The 22189-nt window shown below is 41.0% G+C and overlaps 1 protein-coding gene and 1 long non-coding RNA gene across 2 annotated transcripts; one reads left to right on the top strand and one right to left on the bottom strand.

The window, feature by feature from the left end:
• The first annotated feature begins 701 nt into the window (after window positions 1-701).
• Window positions 702-3117, top strand: LOC140581045 (uncharacterized). Its single transcript, XR_011984127.1, has 3 exons — window positions 702-839; window positions 1949-2015; window positions 3072-3117. It is a non-coding gene; the product is annotated as an uncharacterized lncRNA (long non-coding RNA).
• Window positions 3118-7080: 3963 nt separating this feature from the next.
• On the bottom strand, window positions 7081-11700 carry LOC111841778 (B2 bradykinin receptor). Its single transcript, XM_023807765.2, has 2 exons — window positions 11446-11700; window positions 7081-9118 (listed from the first exon to the last, which is right to left on the bottom strand). The coding sequence occupies exon 2, from the start codon at window positions 9110-9112 to the stop codon at window positions 8027-8029; it is 1086 nt and encodes a 361-aa protein (XP_023663533.2). The 5' UTR covers window positions 9113-9118; window positions 11446-11700; the 3' UTR covers window positions 7081-8026.
• Window positions 11701-22189: the final 10489 nt, after the last annotated feature.

Genomic DNA, 22189 nt, shown 5'->3' with positions numbered 1-22189 from the left:
ATACAGACAGGCAGACTCATTTACGTTTTCAGTAATACAAAAAAACTGAACACAATGCTAATAAAAACAAACTCTTTTTCACCGAAGTCTTGAACAGAAAACGGCCAAGTTTTAGACCGCAAAACACTGGACATCTCCAAGCAGCTGCACATACATATGTGATACATTTATACATTTAGCAGACGATTTGTCCCAAGCAACGTACAATTCAGAGCACAGGGTGATTCAGAGCACAGGGTGATTCAGAGCACAGGGTATTAAGTGATTCAGAGCACAGGGTATTTAGCCACTTAGCCCCAGCAGGGTTAAAGACATTGCTCAAGAAACAAGAGTGTAAAATCCTATGCAATTCACTGACACACAGCGAGAGAAATCCTATTCATTTTACAGCCGCATTGTCTTTAAAGTGCTGCTTTTCAGAATCCAACTGACAGCTGTATACCTGTTACCTAGGTAACAAACACAATTGCTGTAATATGAATATCTCGGAAGGGACAGATGGATTTTCTAATGAAGACGTTAAATGAGACCGGATTAAAATGCACAAAAGCAAGTGTTATGGTGCTTTTTGCGTCACGTGTCTGTCTGGATGTTTATTACAGTGCAGTTCACCTTCTTCGTGAGACTTCATTGTGGCCAGCAGATGGCGCTGGACCCCGGCTTTTCTCCCCGTGTTGCTGCAGTAACGGGGAGATATTTCAAGCTGTCGCAGTGAGGTCACAGAGAGCTATAGCACTGAAACGAAATGCTGATGGTGACCTGCCATTATGGGGGAAGCACCGCCGATCACCTCACAGTTGCTGTTGCTGTTGATTTCCTGACCAAAGCACTTTGCAAACGTAAGCTTAAACTACTGAAATCCTTTCACTATTCAAATCACATTCAACTGTGGGGGAGAGGGGTGGTTGTCTGTCTAGTTTCTTTTGCACGAGCCTCGACTACTAGTCAGTGGGAGATTTAATTTGCATTGCATTTCTTTCTTTTCGGATCGCTCTTCGAGATCGCCTACATGGCAATTTAACACTGATTTCCCCTCCTTCTGAATAATATATGTTATTGACAGGCAAATGACACTGCCCCCCACAGAGTAACGTCAATCACCGTGCCATGTGTCTTCCTGTAAGTCGCTCGGGTGGGGGGGTCATAAAATGCGAAAGCTCCTCCGACACCAGGAGCGTGCCTGCTTCTCGTCCTGATGCACTTGCATGTCATCAAAGGGATGGAATTACACTGATATTTTTCAGTTTCTCATATGGGTTGAACACTTATCATTTGCTGTATGCGTAAAACACGAGGGTGGCCGTCTCACCATAGTAAAGGGCTCGAAAAAAAACAATGGAACTTTTTAATTTTATTATCCTGGAAGCAGAAATCTATGGATATATTTTTCATCACTTTAAAAAATTTCTATACCACCTAAAATGCTTTATAGCCTTTATTTGCATTGTATGTGTATCAAATAGTTCGTTTACTTGGAAACTTATGTCTTGTTTGCCTGCAGTTTGGCAGAGAAATTAATACTTTAGTCATAAAATCTTACATGTAGAAATATGTAATTTAAATAATTTAATCAGTGATAATGACACGAGTCAGAAAACCGATAAAACAAACCACAAGGAAAAAAGGGCAAGACATTTAATCGTTTTACTGATGTCCTACGGTAAGTGTTATAGACGCTTGCATCTGTGGCTAAATTATTCACATAGAATAAGAATATAAACATCTACACGTGCCCTCCTGGTCATTCAGCATCTAATCAATGAAAAAGTCAGCACTGAAGACATTAGCAAAAAGAAGGAAGGAAACATGCCCTTACTTCCTTGCCATGAAAGTTACCCTCTGGAACTCGGGTTCGAGTCTCAGCCCCCTTTCTCCTTATATGCGGTTTGCATGTCCGCCCCATGTCATCGCGGAGTTGCCTCTAGGCTCTGTTCTTTCCCCGCCACAGTATCCGGTATCACCCCCGGGCCCCCAGCTACCCTGCATAGGACAAGTGGGATCGATGGATGGATAAAGTAAGTACTGTGTTTGATTATGAGGGCTGTGGTTTGTATGTAGATTTATAAGCAGCTTAAGATTTTACAAAAGATTATATGTTCAACTAATAATTTTCAAAAACCTTCATGTGTTATAACTTAAAAATAATAATTTTATATCGAGGGAGCGCCACCTGGTGGCACAAAACAAAGGTGTCCACGTCAGTATGTGGCACGGAGAGATATGATTCAACTGCATGAAAACAGGTAGTTAAAACTGTGAAAATATCATTAAGATCCTGTTAGGAGTGGTCGTGTTTTTAATTGTGTCCTTATATAGTGTGTCAACAATTTTTTCCCTGCCAGCTATTTTTTATATATATTTTTTTATTTTCCCTTTTTGTCATTTTGGAGTAAAAACTTCCGAAGTATTTTCCTAGAATAGTAAATCCAGCAGTCAAACTTGCAATTAAGAGTATCCATTTAGAATACTGTATTTGCATTCTTTTGCACTTTTATATTAAATATGAGTCATTTGACTCGAAATAAGCTTAGACAAGTGCAGAATAAAATGTAATTACAGAAATTAAAATCAAGCAAGCAAAACTGATGAGAAAAATCTTTTACAGTGGATTTAGTCATTTTTTTATTGAGACAGTTTGTATGAATGCAGCCGGGACTCACACAGCAGATGTTAAGTCAGAAAGGCAAATGGCAGCCTTAAGGCAGACCATTTTTAGCAGCTGAAACAAGGTTATATTTTATCAACTTGTATGTGCAGATTATGAAAATAAAATAGCATGTGGAATTATACAGCTTATTGGATTTTGCTGAAATGACTGTCAGAAATGACCAGCTCTGGAGACAGTTGAGTTTGATAGTGTAGTACATTTAAAATGTAGTAGATAAAACAATAGAAATGTGAAACAAAAGGAAATTAAAAGATGAGAGAGCTCACTTGGATCTGTGAAAAGTGTGCAAGTCCGTTTCAGTGTTTCAACCCGTCTGAGGCCCTCCATAAAGATGTTCTTAGCTTCTACAGCCAAGAACACATTTTAGTGTTTTTCCAGACAACTTTGTCTTGTTTTAACCTAGATGGGGCCATATGAATAACAACCAGTCAGTCCATGTGGAAGGTCACAGCTCACAAGGTGTGTAGAACACAGAATGCAAGTAAGGGAGCAAGACGGTGCAAAACATGTAAAAGTAGTATGACAACATATTGGTAACAATATATATCCATCCATCCATCCATTTTCTGTAACCACTTCTTCAGTGCAGGGTAACAGGGGACTGGATCCCCAACACTATGGGCACAAGGTAGGGAATTACCCAAGATGGGGCATCAACCCATTACAGTGGTAGTAATATTTTATTAAAAATTCATGACTCACCACAATCCTTCCTTTAATCATCATTAATCAAAACATTGTATGATCAATAAGGCAAACAATCCATCTAAGCATTTTACAACAAACATCTGTGTGCTTATTTCAGATATTTTCAGATATTTTCTGCAAGTTTAACACATCAGACCCCATGCCAAACTTGGAAATATAATAAGATTAGATAATGTGTCCTCTGGTGACACCTGACAGACAGTACAGTATATATTGCCAGCACTCATCAGAGGGATTCTTCCTGGGAAACATTATTGCCACAGAAGGAAGCAGATCTCATAGTTAGTGAAATTAAAGAGAGAATTGAGACCTCTAAGATTGGAACATCCTTGCAGGAGCTAATTTACCCCCAGATTGCCAGACGGATGACTGCACAGGTTTGTTAATGTCAGACTGGAGACGATGTTTCCAGTCCTCACCGGACTATGGAGAAAGGGCCGAATCCACAGGCAATCTCTGGAACCTCTTGGTCTTGGCGTGAGCCAAAGCCTGACCCATCTTCATACTTTTCCACTTGAAGAAAACAATTTTGTCAGAAAAAAACCACAAACAGAAACGCTTGACGTTAGCAATGCCCCATATTGTTTATAAAGTTCAAGAGGAGCGTAGGAGAGCAGGGCAGAGAGCGAGCCATGAATTTAGGTTCATTCCGGTTACGGCATTAGCTAATCTGCTTGTTTTTACTCTCTGGATGCCGTTCCCTAAATTCAATTCAGGACAGGCAATTAAATTTGCAAACCTTGTTGTGGTGATCTATGTTGGCCACTTATTGAAATCATTTTCTGGCTTTGAAGGGTCTCTTTGAGGGGTGTGGATTGCTGAGCGTGGTCTTGAGCAAAGGGCCGGGTGTAGTAATCAGATAAACTGCAAATGGTTTGACCCAGACCTCTCTGTCCTCCTGTTCACAGTTTGCGTCAGTGACTGTTGGGAAACCCGGACAGTATCACAGCAAACATTCAGGTATTTTGATAACAAGACAGAATGAACGCTACAGCAAACAGCGACTGTAGCCTGTAGAGTTCTGCTAAATGAGCACAACAATAATGTCAGGCCTGTCTTGACCTATATTGTGTAGATAGGCCGAATCCTTCATGCAACAAATAAGTCTAAACAAATTAAAGCACAGGAAGTGAGTAGAAACACAATTTTCATCACAGTGTTCATACTTGTTGTCTTAGAACATTATTTAAAAAAATGCTTCAAAAATGCACTATTTAATATTCTGTAAAAACAAAGGCTCCCCAAACCATCTGAAAGTCTGGTGTCTCACAGGTTGCTATAATCTGTGACTGATGTTTTGAGTCATTGATCCACCTTGTTCCATACTTGCAATTTAGTGTCACAGATGCTTTATGAAGGACACAGTGAAATAAAAGTAATGGTCATGCTCTGAAAACTGTCAACCAAAATGATACAGGCAAAAAAAATGAGGACATTGTGTGAGAGGGGTGATAAATGGCAGCTATGAGCCCCATCTAATAATGAGTTTATTCGGAGGGCTGGATACCCGTGAAATGTGGCTCGAAGGAGTCATGTGCATTTTGCAGCATCCCGACACAGGTGGCTGGCTTGCTGGGAACGTGTAGCGCTTAGGCCAGGGCCTCATCTACCCGGGCAGATGGCCTGAGCGTAGGCCAGGGCCTCAGCTACCCCGGCAGATGGCCTGAGCGTAGGCCAGGGCCTCAGCTACCCCGGCAGATGGCCTGAGCGTAGGCCAGGGCCTCAGCTACCCTGGCAGATGGCCTGAGCGTAGGCCAGGGACTGAGCTACCCTGGCAGATTGCCTTCACAAAGGCCAGGGCCTGAGCTATCCTAGCAGACGGCCTGAGCTACCCTGGCAAATGGCCTGAGCTACCCTGGCAGATGGCCTGAGCATAGGCCAGGGCCTGTGCTATCCTGGCAGATGGCCTGAGCGTAGGCCAGGGACTGAGCTACCCTGGCAGATGGCCTGAGCGTAGGCCAGGGACTGAGCTACCCTGGCAGAATGCCTTCACATAGGCCAGGGCCTGAGCTTTCCTAGCAGACGGCCTGAGCTACCCTGGTAAATGGCCTGAGCTACCCTGGCAGATGGCCTGAGCATAGGCCAGGGCCTGAGCTATCCTAGCAGATGGCCTGAGCTACCCTGGCAGATGGCCTGAGCATAGGCCAGGGCCTGTGCTATCCTGGCAGATGGCCTGAGCGTAGGCCAGGGACTGAGCTACCCTGGCAGATGGCCTGAGCGTAGGCCAGGGACTGAGCTACCCTGGCAGATTGCCTTCACATAGGCCAGGGCCTGAGCTATCCTAGCAGATAGCCTGAGGTATCTTGGCAGAAGGCCTGAGCTACATTGGTAGATGGCCTGAGCTATTCTGGCAGATGGCTTGAGCTACCCTGGCAGATGGCCTGAGCGTTGGCCAGGTCCTGAGCTATCATAGCAGATAGCCTGAGCGTAGGCCAGGGCCTCAGCTCCCCCGGCAGATGACCTGAGCGTAGGCCAGGGCCTGAGCTACTTGTTGGAGTGGGCACCCTGATTCCAGTTTGTGAGCTAGGCAGGCTACGAGATGGGGAGGGGCGCAGGCCTCAGGTCACCCCACTGGAAGCCTGAGTAGGGGGATTGGTGGAATCTATCCATTAGTAGACCTCTGACTTTGAACTAATGCAAAATCAGCAGCATTACAGAATGCTACCATAATTAAGTCATAAAACTGTGAACATATAGCTTCACAGATATATTGTTACATTTTTTTTCCTGGTTTGTGTGAAATCGTTAAGGATAATATAAAGTCAGTTTGCACAGCGCTATGGAGAACATTGGTTTAGGCTAGTTGACAGTGTTAGATGATGTATTGAGGCTCAAGTGCCAAATGAACACAAATGGATAAGAAAAGGTCTGAGCCATCAGATACTTAGTTTAGAAAAAACAGAAGAAAACACGCTACTTGTTGGGGGAGGGTCGCCCAGGGTGACATAGAAGCTAGAAATACCACTGGTGGCTGGAACAAAATGGTATTAAAGTAAATAAGTAAATATTTTGTAACAAATACATTACTGTTGGTAACATAAATAACATTTATATGTACTATTAAATGTAGATATATATACATACTGTACAGTATGTACAAATTTTATATCAAACACATATACACTGTATATAAACATTTTAAAGTATGTATTCAATCATTAATATATACAGATTGCAGTGAGACTTGTTTCCGCACTGAAACTATTCCAACAATAAATAGTCACATTAATATTTGCATGTAATTAATTTCCTTAAAATATTAACATTTCACATTCAAACTCTACATACAAACACAGTTAAAATTTGTATTACAAATGAAACTTTAAAATAACACAACAGGAACAGTAAAGCATTAACAGGACAATACGTTGACTCTGCAGGAAAATTGCTGTTTGGAGACAGAAACACTGCAAATATCATCCTTAAACTGATTTTTAAAACCTTATTTCATTACAGTGCTGCAGAGGAACATTACAGAATAATGTATAGCACTAGTATTTCAAGAATGCTACAAATCATTATATACGATCACACATAGCTAAAAAATGTGAAAAGATTATCAGTTAAACCATAGATATTCACAAATCCTCAAAAGAATATAAATGTTATATTAAAAGCCACCTCAGACACTATTTTGTTTAATTGTATGCCTGCATATTTTGGAATGACAATACCATAAACTCTCACAAATGTTGAAATGAGCATAAGCAAAATACACTGTTTATTTAACAAAAGCACAATATAAATAAACTGAATTAACACACTCACACAAAATACTTTTTTTGTGTGGTATTGAACAATATTTACATTACATGACTAACAGTTATTTTAAATTGTGTGACTTCAGGTATGATAGCAGACGTTGAGTTTACCCAGCCCTTTCTGGATTTTGGTCGCTTACATGGCGTATATTTGGATTTCACTGTTCATTAATTGTGTTAACTCTTGGATGTTGCATTATGTGACCACACACATTCTGTCATGCGTCAACCTTAGTCTGTACTATAAGATTTAGTAATAATCCCAGCCCCACAGTCTGCCATAGCTTCTTTGCATTTTCTCCAGCGACTGACATGTTCTATCATGGTGGAAGAAGCTTTGGTGTGGATTCCAATGCCCCAGTGCTGCCCCTGTGCTGTAAACATGGTGCCGTCCTTCAGATTAAACGCAAAACTGAGGTCCCTAAGGTCATAAAAGATCCCTGGGCATCTTTCGAAAGAGGAGGAGTGGTAACCCGATGCACTGGCTAATATTTCCCACTGTGGCCCTTTCAAATTTGGCCTCCTAATCACCCCCTGTATCTAACTGGTGAATTCTCTCCTGCCCCTTCACCACTATAACCATTGTGTGGTTAGTGTACTGTACCAGGATGGCTGCCATTGCATCATCCAGGTGGGGGCTACACAGTGGTGGTGGTCAAAGTGGATCCCTTTTGGTTTGGTAAAAGCACCTTGGGTGTCTTGAAAAGCACAATATAAATGTAATAATCAATCAATCATTAAATCTATCAATCAGTCAATCTTTCAGTCATACACATGTTTAAAGAGACATCACTAGTGCCTTAGACACAGGTTTTACACTGATGTCTGTAAATTCAAGAAACCTTAATATCGCCTGATTTTATCGGCTAACTGATGTATCGTTCAAGGCCTAGTTTACATTGCATTGCGGCAAAGATATTCTACTGGCTTGAATATATTTAGTGGTGGAGGTGAAATTAGCAGTCAGGGAAGCCTTGTCCTTCACCCCACGCTTCAGGGCTTGCTTGACCATTAGTCTGACCCGCTTCCTGAAATGACTTCCCACAATGACGTACAGAAAGGGATTCAGCGAACTGTTGCTGAAAGCCATGTAGGTGGCTATCTGGGAGCTGATGTCCAAACCGTGCCACCAGGGACAGCCGGTGATTACTTCGTAATAATCTAGAGTGTCAAGGAAGGTCACTATCTGGTGTGGGAGCAAGCAGAAGACATTGGTCAAGAAAACGATGAGTATGAGATACATGGCTTTCCTTTCAGTCCTTTCCCTGGGGAAACCCCTTGGATGGTTCTCCCTGAATACAGCTACGATGCGGTAGCCGCAGAACGACAGCACTGGCATGGGCACCAGGAAGCCCACGATATTGGTCGTCACGTTCCACTGGACCCTCCAGCCCTGATGGGGGTAGACCAGCTGGCATGCGTTCACCCCAAGGGCAGGAACCTCCTTCACCGAGCGGAACAGCAGAACCGGAAGGCTGAGGAGAAAGCCCACCACCCAAATGCCCAGGCAGATCCTTCTGGCCAAAGCAGTATCTCTCTTTCTGCCGAATGACAATGGCTTCACCAGCGCCAGGTAGCGGTCTATGCTAACCACGGCCAGGAAGAGGACGCTGCAGAAATAGTTCATGGCGATGAACATGTTGACCAGCTTGCAAAGCGGCTCACCAAACAGCCATTCGAACTCCTGGGCTACGGTCACGGCCCAGAAGGGCAGGCACGCCGCCAGCACCAGATCCGCCGCCGCCAAGTTGCTGAGGTAGACGTCAGCCACAGTGTTGTGCTTGTTCCGCAGACAGAAGACGCACAGCACAAAGGAGTTTCCCAGAAGACCCAGGATGCAGATCACTGTCATATAAGAGGGCTGGATCATGATTAACCAGTCCCAGGATGCCGTCAGGTTGCACTCGTCAAAGTCTGTCACGTTGCTGGTAGGAGCCCAGAGTGGGCTGGTGTGGCTGGAGTTCTTTAAATCCATTGGGAGCTGTGGGAGGAAATGATGAGCATGTTATGACCTATTGGAAAATGACGTCTGTATTAGAATCATTGGATGACGGAATAAACATGCATGGAAACTAAACCCGATCCATGATTCTTCAAAAAGAACAATACGGAACCAATTAGCCATTACTCCAGTGCTGGTATAAAAACAAGGTTTCATAAACACAGGAGTCTGAGTCCTCCTTTGGTATAGATCTACACTACGGACATGAGTGCTATATGAGAAGGAGGATAATTTATAAATAAGAATATTGTCACTTTAAACAAGGATAGCATGTAGCCTGATTATGACCCTGAGGTTGGGTTGTAATTCGATGTCTTCAAGGCGATTAGATTAGATTATGATTACTGAGGGAATGATTCGATGCATCGAGAATCTTGAATTCTGTCACGATTTGTTTCGCTTAGACGGTTCTTCAATCATTTTGATAACCTAAATTGAAATCTTTCCATGGGAATTTAATTTCAAGCTATTAATGGAATACAAAGGAAGTAGCATCTCAGAAAATTAATTCAATGGGCCAACTATGGAACTGGAGAGAAAAAACATCAAATACATTGTAGGAAGTGCTAACTCGGGGGCCGCTGGAAGAATGACGTTATGCCATTTTTTCTTCTGTGAAAAACAAAAGATTGATCTTACAAATATGCGGTATGCTGTTACTTTGAGACCTCTTAAAAGTGGTGAATGAGTTGACGAAAACCATCATCATCAACCTCCACTACGGAAAATAGCTGATCATCCAGTGCAATCTTCCACAAAATTTTAACAAGTATCATGCATCTCTAAGGCTAATATTACTTTTTACTTAGCTACTGTAGCTATCTAGATTCCTCAGGGTCTTGACAGTTGCTAGTGTGTCTTGCAAAATAAATAAATAAATATTACCGCTACAAAACAGAGGCACGTTTCGAAAAGTCATCATTGCGCAAAGAGAATCTTAACCATTAGAGAGAGCATTCTGGGGTTTCCCAAAACGGTTTTCGCAAATATCATCAGGTACGATCTTCTTTATGAATATTAATGAACTTTCCCCTGCAATTTTGGAAATTCATGTGCAGACGCTGCTACTGTACTTGCGAAACCTGGAATTCGGAGCATCTTTATTTTACCCCCCTAAAATTGATTCTGACATTACAGGTCGATGCATTGAATCATAACCTTAATAACTGATTCATCACGATGCATTGATACATCTTTACACCCCTAACTGGTGGAGTTTAACAGCGTTTGTGATTCAACACCTTCAGAAATGTTCAACACTGCACAGGAGTCATGGAGTAAACGTACATTCATCAGGTAGAACTCCAGCCCTGTCATTGATTAAGCACCTTACTACACATCCTACTGCTGCCCAGCGTGGAAGCCATTTCCATTGCTCATGTTTGCATTCTCGATGAATGCGCTCCCCCTCCTGGATTACTTCTGAGTCTAGGTCTACACTCACTGAAATAATATCCTCAGATGATTAAGGCAGTTTCCACTAGTGACTCACAAGGGAACAACCACACTCTTACTATCTCAGTTTTATGCAATTTGTGAAAGGCACCCCCTTAGAACATACTAGGAACATACTAATACTAATACCACATGCAGCTATCTTGCGGACCATGTCACCTCTTTTCTGGAATGTAAAGGACCTTGTGACAAGTAACCCGGTGTTTACTTGTGTCAGAATTCTCTGCTTTCGTAACTGTTTGGCTAAATAAGTCAAAAACATTATCTTCTGACCTGTTAATTGGTATTAGTTGATCAGAAATAAAAAGAACGCAATACTTTACAGTACTTGTGGTTTGCCGTATTGTTACACAAAAATTCTATAGACAATTCTGACCGTGGTAATTTAAAAGAGGCATAATTATTTCATAAAATTTACATTTAAAATAAAAGGAAAATTTAAAGTTAAATTTCCAATCCTTGCTTTTTAAAAATCCATAATTTTTAACAGCTGAAGAATACAGTTCTATACACAAGCTATGCAAAATTGTAGACAAAAACAGTTTATTTTCAGTTCGTATTCTGATTTGTCTGACGGCTACATCCTTTTTATAGTTAAATGGTGTCTATTCACTCTATTCATTATTATCAACATGTAATAATTTATTGTATATACACTTCTATATATAAACCAATAACTAAATAATACATAACAAAACTTAAATTGAACTTTGTTTCATTTGCTATCTGTACAATGACGAGAAAGGTGACTACATGTATATTGAAAAGGAGAAAATTAAGATTTTTAAGTTAGCTCTGTGCTCCTTAAGGCAACTAGCTATTCATAAATGCATAAAGTCAAGAATTCTTACCCAGACTCGTTCCACACGTTCCACAAGTTCTTAATCCAGATGTGCCGTTTGCACAGCCTCAGACGTGTAACGCTGACCAGCTGTTGTCCACTGAGGCTTGTGTCGGGTAGGAGGACTGAGTTTAAGTGGAGGAGGAGCAGGAGATGCTGAAATGATGTCATTCATATCACAAAGATAATCTCTCTCTCTCTCCTTCTCTGTTGTGCCTCCACATTCTTGCAGAATTGGACTTGTGTTAGTTGTGTTAGTTGCAAATGCATTTTTCATATGACGTCTATGCAAGTCTGTCATTCTCACAGGGTTTCAAAGACTTTTGTACTGCGGTCTGCTGGCCCCCCTCTTCCATTTGCTGACCCTCCAGTTGAACTGAAGACATTTGTCTGATGTGATTTCACATCTTATCTGCTTTCTTTTTTTTAACGTTGCTATAAAGAGAAAACTGGAGTATGATCAATGAAACCCATCAACATTGTTTTGCTTCTCACATTTAGCCGGTTTCAGCTATCGGCTTCTTCATTTTGTCCCACACATATTCTTCATCAATCAACAATTGCTGATTTTCCCTTAGAACCTAAAGTTAGGGAGTTTGGTGTCTGACCACAACTCCACGGTTGAACAAAATACACCCTGACTGCTGAAAGATTGTCATATTGCTCTCTGACATCAGGTTCTAAGAAACTTCAGTTCAATCAAGCAAAGTAAGCTACTTCTCTTCATGTGATAATCCCCAACATACACACATTCATGCCCAGCCAACCACCGCAAAAGGAAATTTCCCCCTGGGAAGTGCATCTTAATCTCAATCAGACTGGGCTATTGCTCTAAGATACGATTAACCAGGAAGCAGAAAGCGGCCTGTAATGCCAGCGGCTCCAGTTGTCTGTTACATCTGCTCACTCTCTTTAACATGAGAGAGAAAAATATCACAAGGCACACATTCGCCATTTGGCAGGAGAGATTCACAAATAAGAGATCATTTCTGTCTCTAAGGCAAAATATAATGTAGATTTTAGACTTTATACTATCATGCAGTGCATAATGGAGACACAAAATATGTTTATTTTATGAAGGAGAGAAAACAAACACAAATTCATTTGTCCTAAAGCATTTTGATAGCCATGATTAGGAATAAACTCCCATTTTCCAGAGAAACTTGGGATTTTCATCTGATTCATGGACCACAGACTTGTGGGGGGGTGACCTGGGCCCATGCCTGGGTGACTTTTAATGCATCATTGTTAATGAGAGCCTGAATTACATGTGGTTTTTCTGTACTCACTTGTCCTATGCTGGGTGGTGAGGGGTCCGGAGCCTATGCCAGGGACAAGGCAGGGAACAACTCAGGATGGGGTGCCAACCCATCACAGGGCACACGCACCTACCATTCACTCATATGGACACACCTACAGGCAATTTGGTATCTCCAATTAACCTCAGCATGTTTTTGGACTGTGGGAGGGAAACTGGAGTACCCAGAGGAAACACCACAACGACACGGGGAGAACATGCAAACTCTACACATACAGAGCCATGGCAGAGACTCGAACCCTGGTTCCAGAGGTGTGAGGTAACAGAGATACCCACTACACCAGTGTCACTTTAAACAAAAAGTTAAATCTTTTTTCAAAAGCAAACAGACGACCTGACTGCATGCCCCCCCCCCACCCCCACCGCAAAAGGGCCTTGCTTTCAGATGCGTTCCACCATCCATGGTCTGATTGATGTCTACAAAAGGATATCCCGTCTCATTTCCCAGCACGGACTTTGCAAGGATGAGGAAAGTGACCGCATTCATGGTTGGTGTGCCCAGCCCACGGGAGAAGGACACAAACACATCCGCTGCCCGTCACTCTGTAATTCAGCAGAGGGCTTTTGGGGAGATGCTGAGAGAGGCGCGATCGTGGCAGGCGAGCAGCAGCTGGTGAGCGGCGATGAGCCACCCTCAGTCCAGGTCATGGGGTGGCCCAGACCAGGACAGCACAGACAAATGACTTCATTAGGGCTTGTCAGTGCAGTGCACTTAAGCGAGGTGCCAACGTTGGGGAGGGCACCATGCCAGCTGTCTCTGTCTGGGACCTTTTATTACATTTGGAACTCTTATCCAAAAGATCCAAAGTTTTAATGAATTACGCTGATCTTTAAAATGTTTTATTGACTCTATGGGGTACTTAATAGGGTGTGGAATAAGCTCTGCATATTTCCTGAACCAAGCCTGTTGTGTATATCATACTGAACACATTACTGTATACATTGACCTACATATGTCAGGACTGTTGTGACAGACAATAATGGAGTAAAAAATATCTATCGGCGTTTGGCACCCAGGATGCAGAAGCCGTGGAGACTCTTATCAGGATAGTTGCATAAACGGCAGCTTGGGATCAGTAGGGATCGTCAGTTGCTCATTAGATCATTAGATTGGTGGTGTATTTGCAGCTCTGCATCCACTAGATCACGGAGTTCAGGAGATTATCACAGCAGGGCTACGCTGCACCCTGAGTATGATGTGTCATTAGGCAGCAGGAACTCTCAATAAATTCTCTCTATTTATAAAACTCAAATTGATTTAATTAATTTTCTTCATAAACTTTGAAATGGCTTGAAAGAACATTTTTCACATAAATATTAATGAGCAATAATTCGCATGATTTTAAATTAATTTAATCTAAATCCTGCGATATTATTAATTAGTTTAATTAAGATTACATAAGAATCATTGCATTTATCTCTCTCTTTGAAACCTTCAGAGACATTTAAGGGTGACAGTTAAATATTTTACACAATAAAAATAAGACCATGGGTTCCATAAATAGGGAATTTATATTGCCTGAGACCTCAGCAAAAGTCACAAAGAATTTATTTATTTTTTTTAACAGGACATTGTGTCGCAACTGTTGACACAATTGAACCCAAGGGGAATAGACACCATCTGGCTTAAGCCCCGAGTCTGAGTCACCAGTGTTGGATCTAAAATTGGTATCATGTCTCTCAAAGTCTTCCAGGTGGTTTGGTTGGACAGTTGCAGTTGCAATCCCCGCAGTGCAAATATTTATTCATTAGTTTAATCAAACACACAAACACATTAATGGATCAAAATCTGTTTGTTGTTTATGGCTTTAGTTACTTTATTTATGATTTTAATCACATAGTCTTTGACATACACTACACAATTTGCATCAATAGAAAGAGAACAGCTTTATTAAGCCTCATCCTGGTTGTTAATTTCTATTATGTTAAACTTAAACAGAAGGTGCTAGATTTTTTAAATATTTAAACATGTTTAGTTCACTAGAATGAAGACACTGCTATAAAAGTATACTGTTTATGCTTAATTGGGCTTTAGGAAGTTTCAGGCATGTTACAACATCACACTCTAACTGCTTGTGTAAAATGTTTCCTTGGAAACTTGGCCCATAGGATTAGCCTTTTCCACCAGGCTTTGTAACCCAAATGCATTTTGGGTAATCAAACATCAATCTTGTGTGTTGTCTAGGTTATCTGCCAAGACACAACTAAACTGCCAAATAAAGTTCCTTCCAAGTTTTTTGATGATCACATATCCAGTTAGGATCATGGGGATGTACAGTCTATTTCAGGAAGTACAGGGCATTAGGTACACCATGAACTGGATGACAGTTCTTCACTGGTGAATCACATATTATTACCCTAATAAGCCACATACACAGAGCTCAGGCCAAATTAAAATGCCCTGTAATAAACTAGAGTTGTGGAAAGAAAATTATGAAGCTATTAATTGAGGTTACTAAAGAAAGACAAACCTGGATTAAGATAAATAACAGTATTAAATAACAAAATCATAGTTACTGTGCTTACAGATCCACATTTGGGATTATAAGAACCCTTTCTGTTTTGTTACCACAGGGAGTGGAGATGTCGCCTTAGTAGGTTCATCGAGACATCAATTGGTTTTTCATGCATTCCTTCAAAGAGTGAAAGTACTCGTTTGTATAGATTATTCTCAAGTGTTTGTTCCAGGATGATGACTAGTAGGATGAAGTGCGCAGATAAAGAAAATAAATCTAAGATCATACACAACTGTGTTCTCCGCTTCATATTTATCTTCACAATGTTTCATATAATTTTCTTTAATTACAATAGAAATAAACATTTGGTGTATGTCAGTAATTCCAGTTTAAATATTATAGTTTTAATTGGGTTAGGTTCTGTTGCTCAACATCCAATTCAATATGATGCTTTGACAATTATAAAATGGTTGAACAAACAAACAAATAAAACAAATGTAAGCTATATGAGTAGCTTTTTAGAGCATCCAGATAAAATTAAATTATTAAAGACAAAAGGTGTGTGACACATAAGGGACAGGAACTAAATAAAGAAAATTTGGGTCTCACAATGCTACTGTTGTTTCTTTCCATAAATGTGTTTTTCAGAATTTCCTCTCTTATTTAAGTAATATTTTATGTGGCTCATCATCAAACAATGTTTGCACTTTAAAGCTTTGGGGGCGGCAAACTAACTTCGACTTGCATAAAAATGTGAAATCTTTGGCACAACCCTTCTAGAAGCAATTCAGTGTGACCAGCTTTGTTTATACAAGAATAATCATAAACTCACTTCAGTGTAAACTATTTGGCAAAAATATCTAATGGTGAAAAGCAACATTTATAAACTATAAAAACAACTCACAGGACCTGCAAAAATTCTTACTCAGTCACTTCCCACCAACAACTGTTAAAATTAGAAACTAAGACTTTTTCCCTTCATATGGCAACCGTAATTGCAATATTCCAAAGCTATGCAATTTGTTGGTTCTGTTTTGTAATGTTTTCCAGAGAGCCTATAATAAATAAATAAACAAACAAACAAATAAATAAATAAAGAGTTACGAATTGTGATAACCCTTGGATTTTCAGATTTATCAGTATTCTTCCTTCTAAGTTTGTAGGCTTGTAATATGACCTGGAGTAGCGTAAAGTAGCTCATTCAAGTACAGTATCAGTACAATTATTCAGTCTTGAGCATTAGTGCAAAAAGACACTGGTAAGGATAATTAACAAAACTACCGATTCAAACACTAGGTGACCCTGGGAATATAGGTAAAGAAAACATAATTAAACTAGACACAGGCAAGGTAAACAAACACAGAGACCTAAACTGAAATACAAAAACAATTAACCAAGGTGACAAAAACTGTCTCAAACCCATGACTGTAGGGGAGCTCGGTTCTCGGTCCCACACTCACCCCTCACATGCACGTGGTGGCCTGAGGAACAGGGGAACACTCTAGGACCCAGGACTGGAGTGGGACTCATATTCAGCCCTGGAGTTTCATGCCTCAGACCGGCCCACGTTAGATCACCGCCTATTATTATTAAAATCGTGTAATTATAACCTTACATGTTAAGTCTACAATAGCACACTGTTCTGAAAAGCCTTGTAATTCAGTGTATATTTCTAAAATATTTCCAAGCCAGTGCTAGACTCGCCTGCACCTGTATCACAATAAAAAATTATAATCTGTAAAGCTTTAGCACATTTTATATGGAAAACACATTTTGACGTAAACAATTAAGTTATTTTCAATGGCAAAATATGCAGGCTTATTTCATATTACTTTCATCCTATTCCCTTTCAATTGTGGGCTTTGTTTGTTTACTATCTTACTTTTAATGATAAAAATATAACGGGTCACTGCTATCGTTTTGGGCATAGAAAGTGGTTATATTGGAACTAATGCTTGCTTGTTCACACACTGTTGCAACAGCTCACCATTGCTACTGGCTCCTGGCTCTGCTTCTGACAATAAATCACATTTTAAAAACGGTCATAATTCTCAGCACAAATCTCCCCTTTTTACAAAGCCTTCTGATCAATTCAGGTCAGTTTCATTAATGTAGTGCTGAATCATCTAGCATCTCAGGGCACTTTTCATATAGAGCAGGTCCACACCATACTCTTCATTATATTAATTCTAATAATATTCACTCAATGAGTAATGCTACCTGCCCACTCTGGACTTGTGGACTCACGGCTGGTACTTGGTGCTGGATCTTGCTTCTGACTCTGAGGGGCTAAAAGACAAAGTTTCCCAGTTATGTGGCGTCATCATACTACAGTAAAATCCAGTTAAAACGGACATCAAGGGACCGGGCAAAACAGCCCGTTATATCCAAAGTCCGTTATATCCAGAGTTGCTGTTTGCCCAGAACACAACTAGAGGACACCATTTACTCATGCCACACCCCAGCAGACACACTTGTGGTATAGATTATTATATTGTACATGTAGTAATCCAACTTTACCTGACCAGAGGCATGACTATTAATAATCCCGACTCCGTATCTGCGCTGGATATCACCGGCACGCCACACGCCTTGTAGGCGGAGCCTGCATGTCTGTTATAGCCAAACAGAACTACAGCTAAAAGTGGCCCTGGGGACCAAATTGTTTGTCCGTTATAAGCGAAATTACGTTATATGCGAGTCCGCTATATCCAATATGCTTTTTCTGCATGTTAGTAAAGGCGCACGGCCGGGACCAGCGGACCTCGTCCGTTACAAACAATATTCCGTAATAGGCGAGTCCACGTGATTTTACTGTATCATTTAAATTATATAACTTTATGTTATAAACCACAACGCCACACAATTCATTGACTTGATAATTAATTGACTTGAACGGTTAATTACAAAAAAAAAAAACGAGAGCTGCCAGTGGAGGTGGAGGCGGCCCAGGGACAGCGGTAGCAGCCTGCGTGATCAGCCCAGTGCCATGACTTGCGGCACAAACATCAGACTGGCCCACCGGGAATTGCCCAGTGAAACACAGAAGATGAGGGGACACAAAATGGGATGGCCAGCAACACCAGCTGGCTAAACAGGGAAACAGGCCGGATCCTGACACAATGTTTGTGTTGTTATGTAAAATGGCAAGGTGACACTGTCAGATGCACAGATTTAATAAGTAATCTTTTCAACTTAAAATACAGGAATTTATATGCTCCTTTTAAACCAGTGTTTTAAAGTATAGTGACACTGTAGGGTCTTAACGGAAGTTTTCCTTTTGCTTTGTGACCACCTGATGTATGAAGATAGTTGACTTAGGTGTCTCCTGCTCTATAAGTTGGTTATTAACTCTCCAGTGTAATACCTCTCTGCTTAATGCAGACCAGCATTCCAAAAAGGCAGATGCTATCTCTCAGGAGACGCTCGCATATGGAAAAAGTCAAGTGCAGCTTTGTATAGAGTTTATATGTTCTGCACTGACATGTTGTTTTTATCAGTGTTATTAGTATGGCACCATTTCAGACACACACACACACACACACACACACATTTCCATTTCTAATGATGTATGTGACCCGCCTGCCTGTGTTTTGTGTTTCTGTTTCTGTGATAGACCATCTGACCAGCATCCGTTGCTTGATTTCCTCACAAGAGGGCACCACATATCAGAGGTAGGTACTGTAAGTGGAGGAGAGGATTAACTCAGGGAACCAGTGACCTCCCAGCAAATCAGCAGCTGGCTTCCACATTTTTTTCAGCATCTTGATCTTCTGTTTTTTTTTGTGCATTTTAGCAGAGCTGTTTAATGTTGTTTATAGTTTGTGTTTGTATACTACCATTAATGTGTGACAGATACAGTGGGACCATGTCTGCATGTAAGATATACTGGAAAGAGGACATTTTCACAGCTGTCTCGTTGGGTCCCAAATGACCTTGAGACCATAAGCTGTAGCAGGATGCAGAGATCATCATCCACACCTGATCTGCAAATTGCTCAGTCACCATGAAGCACCCAGAGAATCGGTGGAATCTGCTGAAACACTCACACATTGAACTGCATATGAACTGACCTTAAGGGTCCTTTGCTGATGCTTACTCAGTGTCACGTGGATATAAGCTCCAAGAAATGTGAGCACGTCTGCAAAGCACATACTGAAAAAGGGAGACCCAAAAAATAATGTAGACATTTTGAGAAAAGTTGACTCTACAAAGCTAAACTCAGTGTATAGTAAATCAAGTAATATTACAAACCACTTTTAGTAATTTTGTGAACTGTGCACTTTTTGAAAGAGTTAAATTTCCGGGAGATAGGAGTGGTCTCCTTTGAATAACTACAAATTCCAAGTAATCATGTGTGAGTGGTCGGATTCATGACCACCATAACCCAAGATTCACTCAGTCTGCATATCGACAGGGGCGTTACAACGTATGCATCTGATTAAAAAGTCTCACCAAAAATTCCTCTGGTTATCTCCTTTATAACAGTCCTAATATAACCATTTCTGTTCCCTCCTTCTCATTTTGTCACCGTAAATGATAAACGGTGACGACTAGCTTACAATAACGGCGGACAGGACTCAGAAACGACACAGGAAGGTACAGAAACGCCATTCGTCACTGGCGGCTTATGGCTGCGTAGTTAGGCCATTATATCTTGACACACAGTGGAAGGAAAGTGGATTTTACTCATCACAAAGACAGATGAAGGTGTGGTGCTGCCTGCCATGGACACTGCCCCTGACCCCTCTTCATTTTCGGTGACACACGGCCTGGAAATCCCATAATGTGTTTCACAGATTTTGTAAATGGGGGGAGGGGGAGCAGAAGCAATAAATGTCAGCCGTGAAGTGTTTCGAAACATCGCATGCTAGCTATTTTAACACCGTTTCGCTTTGGCTGACTAAACGTCCGGTAGCTTGCTGTCACAATGGCGTAGCTTAGGCTGTGTTGGTTAGCCACAACTAAGGTCCAGACGTCATTCTTTCTAAATGAAGCTTAAAGATGATTCCTGATTATAGTGAGCAGGATCCTGGCCAGTAAGGGTCATATGTTTTATATCTGAAAACAACCATTTAATTCATGTTCCCTCTCCATTTAATTCCACTAATATTTAATGGGAAACAGGTAAATATAGACAGCCTTAGACAAAACACAATGAAGGCGATTGAAGTAAAATTACACACACTGTATGAATTACACACACTGTGTGTGTGTGTGTGTGTGTGTGTTTGTGCGTGCGTGGCTTGGGGGGGGGGGGTATATACATTTATTTTGACATTGTGAGGACCATTATTCTCAGTCCCTTTATGAAAAAACTATGATTGCAATCGAAAAACTAAAAAAGTCTTTCATTTTGTTTGCTTTCTTATGGTTAAGGTTAGGGCTGGGTATGGGTTAAGGTTGTCATTGTTGGGATCAGAGTTTTTCCCATAGAAATGAATGGAGAGTCCCCACAAAGATATGAATACAAACATGTGTGTGTGCGTGTGCATTTTTATATATCTATTATCGTCCTGGCCTTGTTCCCTGTGCTGCCTGGAATAGGCTCCACCCCCGCACCCCCCCACCACACCACTACACCCCCACACCCCTGACCATAAATGGATATCCTGTATATGTATAAGCCAGTGACTGGAGCTTTCAGCCCCATGTGTGTTTAGTTGCAGCGCCCTCTGCTGGTGTACCTTAATTCTCAGCTTTGGTATTTTGAACATTTCCTTCCTTACATCATCTAAATGACTCCCCTTTCAGAACATCACAGCTGTGTACTGCTTTTTCAGCACCCAAGGCAAGAAGATAAGTTTAACTACAATTAATGAGCAATAAAAAATTGACCGGGAAACAGAATTTCTTCTGCGCAAAAAGGAAAATACGCAGCAAATGTCTCCTAATAGGTCTTTACTTAGCAAGGCTGAGCATCAAGAATGCATGACTCATACAAAACGTTTAGGACCCCTTTGTAAATTTTGGCTGGCATCATCAGGAACCCATTACCTTACTGTTTCTTCATCCTCAAGGTTAGACGACGGAGAACATCATCTGCATGTTGGTTGCCATGCAACAGACTCGGTAATTAAATGCCAGCTGTTTGTTTTACGTATTTTCTTCAACAGATACATTTCAAAAGTCATCACAACAGAAAAGCATTTCAGTTGTTAACTTCAGACAAAATTTTTATGGAGCATTTCAACATGATCTGAAAACCTGTCACCACAAAACACGCTGCTTTATTAAAAACAGCAACCGTGTTGGCTGAGTAAACGCCACCTCCGCTCCCCTGTCATAGAGCAGCAGTCACTGTGGAGGCCGTCATCCCCGCTGACAGGACTCTACGCGTTCCTTTCCACTGAGAGGCGCCATTAAGCACCTGACAGACGTTTGCTCATGCAGCGTGGCACCCATATGCTCACGAAAGGGCAAAAGGCCAGCCCGCTTTTCTCCGTATCAAAATTAACGCTGATAGTTCATTGTAATAACACATCTGACATAAAATCAGGCGAATATAATAACAAGTCAAATGATGTGCAAGACAGTGAAGGACAGGCCTAGAATTAGCAAAATCCATCACTGCTTGCTGCAGTTAATATCAATAATCAGTCATTAAATAAGTACAAATCGGCTCATTTTGGCATGTATAAAAAATGGAACTAGTGTAAATGATAGGATTACCACAAATGCAGGCTTGATTTTAGGATACAAAGAACTATTTTAAAAAGCTGTCCTTTACTCCTTCTCTTTCGTGGAGAGCCTGCCCATGGCTGCAGATGGCTGCAGACCTTTCAAAGGCCTGGGAAGCATATGATGTCATAGAATAATCAGAGTTATTTAGATGATGTAAGGAATAATCATATTATTCTATGACATCATATGAGTCCAATGCTGATAATTCAATACGTCCTGCTTGACGTGGATCATACACATAGTCTTTTTAGTGTTTTAATTGTCTTCTTAATTCATCACAAGATATTGCTTAATTT

Source organism: Paramormyrops kingsleyae, chromosome 19 (genome assembly GCF_048594095.1).
Source record: "Paramormyrops kingsleyae isolate MSU_618 chromosome 19, PKINGS_0.4, whole genome shotgun sequence".
Classification (NCBI taxonomy): Eukaryota; Metazoa; Chordata; class Actinopteri; order Osteoglossiformes; family Mormyridae; genus Paramormyrops; species Paramormyrops kingsleyae.
The sequence above is the reverse complement of the archived record's forward strand: the minus strand, read 5'-3'. Positions and strand labels throughout refer to the sequence as shown.